The following is a 10,466-nucleotide window of genomic DNA, read 5'->3' as shown; positions in this document are numbered from 1 at the left end:
AATATGAGCTTGTTGGTCAGCTGACCTCTTATGTTACATGCTTTTATGAACGTGCAGCACCATGTTTAATGTAAAAAACGGGTTGACAGTTAGTAACTGTCTAGCCTGGGGTTATTTTTAGATTCAGCTGCTAAAGAGCAAATAAGAAGGTCAGAGCTGAGCTGAATGAAGCTGAGAAGTTAAATACAAACATTTTAAAGAAAACTCATAATAGTTCACTGAGGTTTAACTTAATCCTCATATATGCTAAAACCTGTAAAAATACGGTGACCATGTCAACAAACTTTCCCCTTGATGTTCGCACAGGGTTCATCGCAAGTTTTCTTCATTTGTGTATTTTCCCGGCATCGTAGACCCTCCAACTGTATAAAGTATCGGTGTCAAACTCAATGCCCGCCAAATCCGTCCTGCCGGGGGTCTAGTGCGGCCCACTGGATAACTTTGATATTGTGAGAATTACGGAAAGACATTGCATTTCTATAAAAGTAGCTGCTACTCCTAATCAGTCCACTGGGGGTTGCACTTTGTGAGTGCGCGTATGCGTTGGACCAGGGGGATCAGGTTGATCACCAAGGCAGTGTTCATAGATCGCCTGGCATTGGAAAACAAAATAATGTCAGGTCACCACGCATGCACGGTCGGCCATAGGAACAGAAAAAGTGCTAATTAGCGATCGACTCCTGCTTACTAATGGACCCATTTCATTTCATTCAAAAGAAACCCTGGCTGACTCCAAACAGTGCAAGTCACCCGAGTCAGAATTTCTGTCACAACTTAGTTGTGATTGTTCCATCTCTTCGGACAGATGAGAGGCTCGTTGTTTTTTTTCATATCGACTCGTTTTGCACTCACGGTATTCAGCGTTGGGGTTCTGTTTGGTTACCGCTACTGCTTGTTATTATTAGTATTCGGGCAACCTTTTGTATTTGTACTTGTTAATACGTAGCTTCCATAGAGTGCATTAAACGTTTTTTTGTAACCATTGTGTATTTGTTTCCATTCTGCTGCTGTGTGGCTATTGTTAGATCGGTCAGCATGAGTGAGACAGATTTAATTTTATTTCGGATTTCCCAAAATTGCAAATTACATTACATTACATTACATTACATGTCATTTAGCTGACGCTTTTATCCAAAGCGACGTACAATAAGTGCATAATTACAAATTTGTCTCAAAGGGCTTTACAGTCTGTACACATGCAACAACCTCTGTCCCGAAACCCTGATATCAGCACAGGAAGAACTCCCCAAAAATCAAAAAACCTTTTGATGTGATGGATGTCACAGTCGGACCATTGTCTGATAACCTTTGAACTTCTACTACCGGAATCTCCTCCTCCTGCCAAGGGTTTCTACAGTCGATGCTTATCGGATACCGCTGTAGCCTCATTTAAAGAACCCATTCCTTCTGCTCTAAGTTCAGTGTCCTGTCTCAACATATCAGAAGACTCCTGTGAAAGTAACCCATAGCATTATATTTTATTTTATTGTCTTGTAGTCCACTCTCGTACTGTCTGCTGTTATGCACCAACCGCCAAGTCAAATTCCTTGTATGTCTGACATATTATGGCAATAAATGTTTCCTGATTCCTGATTCCTGAAAACTTCAGTCTGTCCCAGATCGATGATACTGCTACAGGCTCTTTGAGAATGGCACTTGACGCTATTGCTCCTCTGGAAAGTAGAATGGCAACAAGAATGAAGTTTGCTCCTTGGTATAACCCTCAAACCCGGAACTTAGAGCAAACTGCGCGGAAACTTGAATGGTTAGGGCGTTCCACCAAATCAAATGGATCTAGGCCTGTTTGGCAAGACAGCCTTAAAACCTAAAGGAAGTCTCTCTGTAACGCAAAAGGATCTTACTACTCATTATTAATAGAGAAAAATAGATTCTGATTATCAAAGAGAAAATGTATGATCTCCTGCCTTCAACCAGTGCCGACCCCTCCATAGATGTAGGAATCTTGGATGCAGCAGTGGGCCCCGATACCTGCTTGGAAGGCTTCTCTTCCATCAGCTAACAACAGACTTATCTCTAATGTTCCCTTCCTCTCTGAGATCCTTGAGAAATCAATTATGTGACTTTCTACAAAACAATGCTTTGCTAGAGTACTTCCCGTCATTTCGAGCACATCATAGTACAGAAAGAGCACTGGTGAATGATCTTCTACTTGCATCGGACCAAGGACTCATCTCTTTTCTTGTCTTGCTGGACCTCAGTGCTGCATTTGACTCCATTGATCATTGTATCCTGTTGCAGGGGCTAGAACATTTGATTTGTATTAAAGGAACTGCACTCAGCTGTTTTAAATCCTATTTATTAGATCAATCCCAGTTTGTGCTTGTAAACAGTGAATCCTCGATCCCTCATATTACATTACAGGTCATTTAGCTGACGCTTTTATCCAAAGCAACGTACATTACACTTTAAACCCATGGCTTTTACATTTTTGCCCGGGAATAGTAATTTTTTTTTTAAATGCATTAGAGTTTCATATATATAACCCTAACACTAGATATGTATCTCCAAGTGACTTTGTGTTGCATCAACCTCAAAATAGGGGGACCTCAGGTGAGTGAGGAGTTGTATTATGGTTCAAAAAACAGATGAGTCTCGTCGGAAGTGGCAGGGTGCAGATCAGTTTGAGTCTTTGAACTCCGACCAAACGTCTGATCTCCAACCTGCAGAGCTGCATCAGAGGGTGTGGAGGAACTGAAAAAAGAAAGACAGAAAAAAAGAAAACACAGCAGAGACAAAGGACTTGTTAGAGATGCTGAACAGACATCTTGTCTGCCTAATGAAACAGCGTTCATAATCCAGTCTGAATGATTGATACATTCAAGAGACGAAAAATGTACAGAGCCAAACATGTTCGAATTTATAAAACCATTCATTTCCTTGTTAGTTTATATTTATATCAATCAGACAGAGGGATGGAACCATCAATCCTGGAAATTATTGAAGACGGTTGGTTTCGCCTTGTGACCACAGTTTATTCACTCACTTATTATGAGAAACCATATCTATTTCTCTTTGAGGGCAATTTTTACGAGCTCAGAAATGATGCTTGGGAAAAAATTCAGTCAGGAAAACTGGACAGGCTGTGCCGTTCTCAGATGGCCTCCTGCACGGTCAGCTAACCAGACGTGGACACTGTTACCGTAAACCTATTGCATCTGTGCTGTCAAACGTTAAAAACAGGTCTCCTTTCTGTTGCTGTCTGTTGTCATTTTAGCAGGCACCAAAGGTGACCTGCCACCACCCCTTACACCTCCAGTCTACAGCAAAACCTGGCATATCATAGGATTGGAGCAACTTATTCTCTACCAACATCAGCATTGTCTGAACTCCCAAAGGGTGGATATGCCTCATCTCATCTCAGTAACACGGCCCCTGGTCTATCCTTCATCAGGATGGAGTCCAAGCCCCAAACAACCTTGCACTATGAATGATGATGCCTGTTTTAATGAATCATTGTTAATATTTTCACAATTCTTTTCGGGTTGAAATGTTTTTAAGAGCTCAGGAACATTTTAGTCCCACAAAAAGAAGTGTAAAAAAAAGATGCGGGATGCCTTTCTAGTAACAAGGGAACGTTTTTTGGGAAATATAGAGCCCCGCATACCCACAGGTGCTGTTGCTATGACCATCTCCTGTCATTTCTTACGAGCTTTCAGCCTGATGTCCACCCAGTCGCTGCGACTCTCCAGAACCTCCAGCAGCCGAGAGCAGAGACAGACGTGACTGACGTAATCCAAGAGCAGCGAGATAATCGGACCTGCTGCCAGGCAGAAGGAGGAGCTGGACACCGCCTCACAAAACTGAAACAACATGGAGTAAACCCTTTAGTGAACACATTCACAGGCTCAGATTAATGCTGATAGATGTGGTCACTTCTGACATGAAGGCAGCTCGGCGGCGGTGCTTCTCTGCTGTGACGCATCTCCTCAATGGGACGGAGTGCTGGACTCAGAGCTGGATGACTCTTCTGTCCATACGGACAGTTGAAGCAGGGCTGGGCATCGCAGCCGTTATCCAGCAGAAGCTTGAACATGGGCAAAGACTCGATTTTCAGCAGGAGAGCGGCCGGGAACCAGGACAGTTGCGGGGATATCTGAGCGTTGACGTTGGCGCCGTACTTCAGTAGCAGCACCGCCATGTCCATCCGGCCCAGCTGCACAGCGATGAGCAGCGCGTTGAAGACGTCCAGGTTGGGGTCCGCTCCGGCCTCCAGCAGCATCTTGGTAGCCTGCAGGTTGCCGTTGTACACGGAGAAGTAGAGCGGTGTACTACGGCGGTCTTTGTACATCTTGGAGCGGTCCTCCGACAGCTTACTGTTCACATCGAAGCCGGACTTGATCAGCAGCTCCATGATGTCATCACTGTTGTTCTCTGCGGCAATGTGCAGAGGACTGATGCCGCTGTGCTGGATTCTGACCCGACTGGTCACTGGAATCAGAAGTGACACAATTCTGGAGAAAAAAAAAGTACCTGTGAGGGCAATTACCTGAAGAAGTGCCCACAAAATACAACGCTGTTTTTACTACAGAAAGATTCAGGTTCAATTTAAAAGGTGATGGACAGAAAGAATTTCTGACCGTGAATGTTTTTTCTGAATGGCCACATGGAGAGGAAGCAAGCCCGACTTCATGGATAGGTTAGCGTCAGCTTTCAGAATCAAAAGGGCATTGACACCACAAACATGGCCGTTCTTGCAGGCTTCAAAAAGCGGTGAAGCTCCATCTCCTGCCTGTTCATTTATATCTGCACCTGAGGGACAGAAACACCTTTAGAAAAACCTTAACATCTGCACCAGAGGTACAATCAAATCCTCCATAAACACTTCAACATCAGCCCCTGTAATGACATAGATAAGAGACCCGTTTTGAGGCTGACCTTCTCCAGCGAGCAGTTTGATGATGTCGGTGTGTCCGTGCTGAGCAGCGATGAAGAACGATTGGATACCGTAAATATTTTTGATGCGGAGATCTCCTCCAGCCTCCAGCAGCAATCTGCAGAGCTTTAGTTGTCCATGCCTGCAGGCTTCATGAAGAGCACTGGTTCCCTGAAGGCTGCAGCGATTCACCTGAGCTCCAGATCTCAGCAACAGGGCTACAATGTCTTCACTCGGGTTCTCACAGGCTGAAAAACCACAGTAAGACTACCCGGTTAGGTACATATTTGTGACTTTCCCATGAACCATTTCTCAGGTTTCCTCCATACGAGGTCTCTAATGTCACCTGACCTGCGAACAGCGGCGTCTCGCGTTCCTTGTTGAAGATGTTTGGACTGGCTCCGTTCTTCAGGAGGAAGTCAACACAGGAAACGTTTCCTCGACCTGCTGCCAGCAGCAGAGCGGTCTGACTTTTTAAAGTACATCTGTTCACCGAGTCGGGATAAGCTGAGGACAAACATAGGTCAAGGGTCAAACTTGCAGTGTCTTACTCCCTGACAGAGCCGAGAGAGTTGGTGTACAGAGAACCTCTAAGCCGGGGCCCCAGTGTTGAAAGGAAAAGGCTCAGACAAAGATCCTCTACCCGATAAGTTACCCGATAATTGCTGTCGTTGAGGTAGGATGAAAGACGGGAGAGAGCAATCTGCCGTCCCTCAAGGACTTGTTCGCTAGGACCCCGAAGAGAGCCAGTCAAGATACTCAAGATTCTCACTCCAAACAAAAACAGTTTGTGTCCCTTCCATCTGGCAGGTAAGGAGGGATGGTGTGGTGAATGCCGTAGTTAAATAATGATTTTAAAGAAATGTTTTCCGCCTTCCATTAAACATTTGAAATGGTTACTAGTTAAACAAATTGAAGTGTCCTTTCACGTGTTGTTACGGAGTGAAGAGCAATGATTTATAAGAGTTATAATGTGTTTGCGATAAATTGACCCCAAAAGTTCAGATGAATTTGTAGTAAGGAAAGAAATCCCTAAAAACTGAATTTCACTGCAATATCAGTTGAAGTATGTACTGAGTTATATTGTCATTTAAAGAGAAATGGAGAAGTACAAAACAAACTCATCAGCAAATTAATGGATTGCCAGAAAATAAAACATGACATATTTGGGATTTTAAAGAGATGAAGACAACTGATTCTCCTTTACTGAACTCATGGAATTAAATGGACTTAAGCATTATTAAAGGTGCGGTCACGCCAAAGAAGAAGAACAATGTATCAGATAAATAAACGTATCTTCTTCATCGAATGATCAGAAACCAGCTCCTCACCTTTGATGAGGATTGCAAGACATTGCAGCTGACCGTAAAAAGACGCTTCATGAAGAGCTATCCAGCCTTCGTTATCTGGCTCCATCAGACCACCAAAACTTTGTCGGACCAAAGCCATCAGAGCCGCTGCATCTCCATTTATAATCAGTGACTGCAGAGGACTCAACTGACTGAAGGAAAGGCAGAAGAAAAAAGGGATCTTGAAGAACACAAAAACATTCAGATGTAACTGTAAACAACCAATTCAAACTCTATGTAAACATCCATTTTTGTCATTAATATAGCAGACGGAAGAGTGTGGAGGGAATTAAAGGAGTGGAGGAGGTATCTGATGAAGTATCTCACTCTGTTATGAATGATAACAGGAGTCTTAGTTTTCTTATATGAAGCAGAGAGAACCTATAAGAGCAATGACATCTGTCCTGTGAAACAAATATATGTATCAAAGAAGGTATTTCATTTGTCACAACCTGGCTCTGGGGCCATGACAAAAATAGACAAACGCAGGGTGGTAGGCGGCACGTTAAAATTTATTTCAAACCAAACAAAACTCCCACAAACAAAACGGAGAGACTCCCTAAACAAAAACAAGAGTGTGAAGACTGGGGCGGAGAGGTCTTAAATGAAACTGGGGGACTAGCCAGATGCTCCCAGTTACGCTGACGAGCTCCTCCTACCATGGACCTGCAAGACATAACGAAGGGACAAGCACACACAAACAATGCACACACGGCAGGTCCTGCTCGAAGCCAAAGAGCCGTCACACATTCAATTCAATTCATTTTATTTTGTATAGCCCAGAATTGCAAAATACAAATTTGCCTCAGAGGGCTTTACACATGCAACATTCTCTGTCCCGAAAGCCTCACATCGGCAAAAATGAAAACCCTTCGATGGGAAAAAAAATGGAGAATCAACACAAAGAAGAGGTCACCATCCAACCACAGTGAGGACAACATCATCAAAAAATGTTAGCTGGTTACTTACTGATTGCAGAGTTGTTGGACGACTAGTCGAACAGACGTCTCTACCTGCGTCATGTGACTCACAACAACTGCCGGCGCTGCTGGCTCCTCTTTCCTCTATGTCGACTCGGCGCTTTATTTTTGCTCCGCGTGCATCTCCGCAACTCATTGAGTGACGTAATAATCACCCGACACAAAAAATACAGAATGAAATTTGTTGCTGACGCTTTTAATTATCTAATTCTATCGGTTTCATCAATTTGCCCTAGTTTTTTGCTAATTTTCGCTAACTTGCGGGCAGAGATGGGCAGTAAGCATTTCAATTACTTTTCAGTATTTTGGCCATTTTGGCAAGAAGGGAGGTGTAGAAAAAACAAGACTATGTCTGTATCGTTTGTACAATAAGTTGGGTAGAATATGTCAGCTGAGATAAGATGACCGCTCAGGAAATGAAATCTGTGTGATGTGTATGTCCGGCGGGACACTCTGCGTCCCATCAGGGTCAGATGTATGTCTCCAGACAAAAACAGCAGGTTTGGAACTATCAGACCTCTGTACGTGCGCAACCCTCCCTGTGTTTACATTACATGTCATTTAGCAGATGCTTTTATCCAAAGCAACTTACATTACACTTAAACCCGTGGCTTTTACATTATTGCCCAGAGAGCAATTAATGTAAAGGGGTTAGGTGTCTTGCTCAGGGACACTTCAACATGCAACACGGGGCAGCCTGGACTCAAACCACCAACCTTGTGCTTCCCAGCACACCTTCTCTAACCCCTGCGCCACGACAAACATACAACATAGTAGTATAACAAAATAGAGGGGAGGAGTTTTGCATTTAAAATAGAGAAAAATACTTTCTCCATTAATCAAAAAAACAATTTACTTGTTCAGTCTTCAGAAGTTTAAATCCTGTTATGGTAAATATTTATCTGAGTGAGAAAGATGTCAACTGTATAATTTATGTCTGGGTACCTAGCTTATTGTATATACATGGTGATGGTTATAATACCAAGCTAGCGATACAGTGTTTAGCAAGTTAACTTATTAGTTGCGTAGCTAGCTATAGCAAGAGGGAGATTGGGAGCTTTTATGTTCATGATAACCTTTTCAAGGACGTCTGACCATCTAATATGGCACTGAAGATACATGCTGTATCTATGTGAATGTGATAATGCCATATTGATTACTAACAGACAATATAGTTCACAGTTAGCCAGGCTATTGCAGTAAATGTCCATTTGTTAAAAAATACATTTAAAAAGCAAAAGCATACAAAAAAATTGACAAACAAACATAAATATCTATTTTGGTTAAAAGGCATACTATGAAAGTATTCTTAGTTTTATTATTTCATATATTCATAAACAATCAAGTTGTTGTCTTATAGATAGCTTTGGTTTGTTAAACTTTGTTTACGTTATACAACCCAAACCTGAACAAAAATCCAGAAAAAAAAGTTTCCTGTATATTTTTTTATACATTTTCTGGCCAGTTTGCCAGTTTGATTACAGATATTTTGACCTGATCTCTGGTCTGTTCGTCTCTATGTCACGAATTCTCCATCTTATTAGTTTTTTCCTGCCTGCGTTCTTGTCAATTAACTCTACTCATTGTCATTCCAGATCCTGTCATCAACAAGAAATCACCTCATTCTCTTCACCTGGTCCTTATGCCCTTCCCACCTGCAACCCATTCCCTCATTAGCCCCTTACTATATAGGTCCCCACACTTCCATTTGTCCTCTGCCAGATTGTCTTGTGTGCATGCCAAGTTTTCCAGCGTTTTTCCGATTACCGATATCCCGTCCCGTCCTGACCTAGCCTGGCTTCTCTTGACCACGAACTCTTCGCCTGCCCCCTTTTAGAATTTGTTTGCCTGTTGCATTGCCATCCTGTTTCTGAACCCTGCCTGTCCCCGTTTACGGATTTCCTGCCTGCCCCTCTGGATTTGTTTGCCCATTGGACTGCTATCCCGGTTTTGACCCTGCCTGTATAAGTAAAGAACTTTTGATTGGATTCTGCCTCGGAGTTGTGCTTTTGGGTTCCAATACCTGTAACCCTAACACACTATTTACTCACCTTCTGGGGGCTTCGTAGAGGAACTGGGACAAGCTATTGGGGGGTTTTACACATTGATGTACACAGGGAAGGTCTAAAGGAGGAGGTCTGGATGAAGGGTCATAGGCCCTGTGTCTTAGGGGGTCAGGACGTCTCCAGTCTGGGTCCAATCCAATGGGCTCAAACGGGACAGTGGATGGTAATGGGTCCTCATGGAGTTTCTCACAGAGGCTTCTTTCCACAGCGATCTGCACCAGCTCCTCATCAGACAGGTGGCTATAAACACTGTAGTCATCCAGATTCACCTCAGACACTGCCATCATGCATCTATCGGACGAAAGAAGACACAATTGTTGAGAAAAGCTTCGGTCAGAAGTCTGATATTCAGCAGCAGGGTTTTCCATTAAATCCAAAGCTACTGGAATAAATAAGCTCAGCATGGAAGCAGCGGGTTATTTGAGACTCTTAAAGTTTGGCTCAACCTGCTCTAAGTTATGGAGGTCAGTGGTGTTTCTTTCTGTCCACAAGCCAAAGTATTCAGAGTGAGAGAGCAGAACAGGGTCTCCAGTCAACAGATACACTTTCAATGTGTCAAAAACACACTGACATCAATGGTATTGATCATCAGAGCTGCCACTCTTAACTTTGATGTTTGATCCTTCCATTCTTTTACTTGTGACTTTGTCAGCTACTTGACCATATACTCCACTAAGACCTTTTAATAACTAAAGTCACAACATACAATAGTTAGTTTCATAATGAAAAACACAATATACTATAAAAAGAACTCAACAGAGACATGAGATAATCCAACATTATAATCACTACACAAATAACATAAGTAGTATAAAGTTACAATTATACATATGTATTATAGATATATACTTGTATATATGCATATGTCTCAATGGACATGAGCCTAGGGTTACTGAGCAGCCGATGAAACAAAGTCGTCTTACCTGGGACCTTCCAGTCGCCCTCTCTGTGTGCTTCTGGGTCTGGACCTTGAAGCTCTGCTGCTTTTATGTCTTCGCAAGAGGCCAAAGCTGTGACACGAGACTGCTGGCCGAAGGTCAGAGAAACGGAAAAAACCTAGAAGATTCTGACCTGAGAAATCTGTATGTAATATATTATTATTATCATATATGCTCACATTGGCCCAGAACATGTTATATATAATATATTATATGTATATAACAACATAAAATAAAAA

At 42.7% G+C, this 10,466-nt stretch overlaps 1 protein-coding gene across 1 annotated transcript; it reads right to left on the bottom strand.

Moving 5' to 3' along the window:
- Positions 1–2,301: 2,301 nt before the first annotated feature.
- On the bottom strand, positions 2,302–10,366 carry LOC120814273 (ankyrin repeat and SOCS box protein 2). Its single transcript, XM_040169673.2, has 9 exons — positions 10,213–10,366; positions 9,275–9,580; positions 6,226–6,395; positions 5,246–5,401; positions 4,897–5,142; positions 4,599–4,770; positions 3,902–4,472; positions 3,668–3,821; positions 2,302–2,712 (listed from the first exon to the last, which is right to left on the bottom strand). The coding sequence occupies exons 2-9, from the start codon at positions 9,574–9,576 to the stop codon at positions 2,552–2,554; spliced, it is 1,932 nt and encodes a 643-aa protein (XP_040025607.1). The 5' UTR covers positions 9,577–9,580; positions 10,213–10,366; the 3' UTR covers positions 2,302–2,551.
- Positions 10,367–10,466: the final 100 nt, after the last annotated feature.

This window comes from Gasterosteus aculeatus, chromosome 18 (genome assembly GCF_964276395.1).
Source record: "Gasterosteus aculeatus chromosome 18, fGasAcu3.hap1.1, whole genome shotgun sequence".
NCBI classification, from domain to species: domain Eukaryota; kingdom Metazoa; phylum Chordata; class Actinopteri; order Perciformes; family Gasterosteidae; genus Gasterosteus; species Gasterosteus aculeatus.
This window is presented reverse-complemented; position numbering and strand designations above follow the sequence as displayed.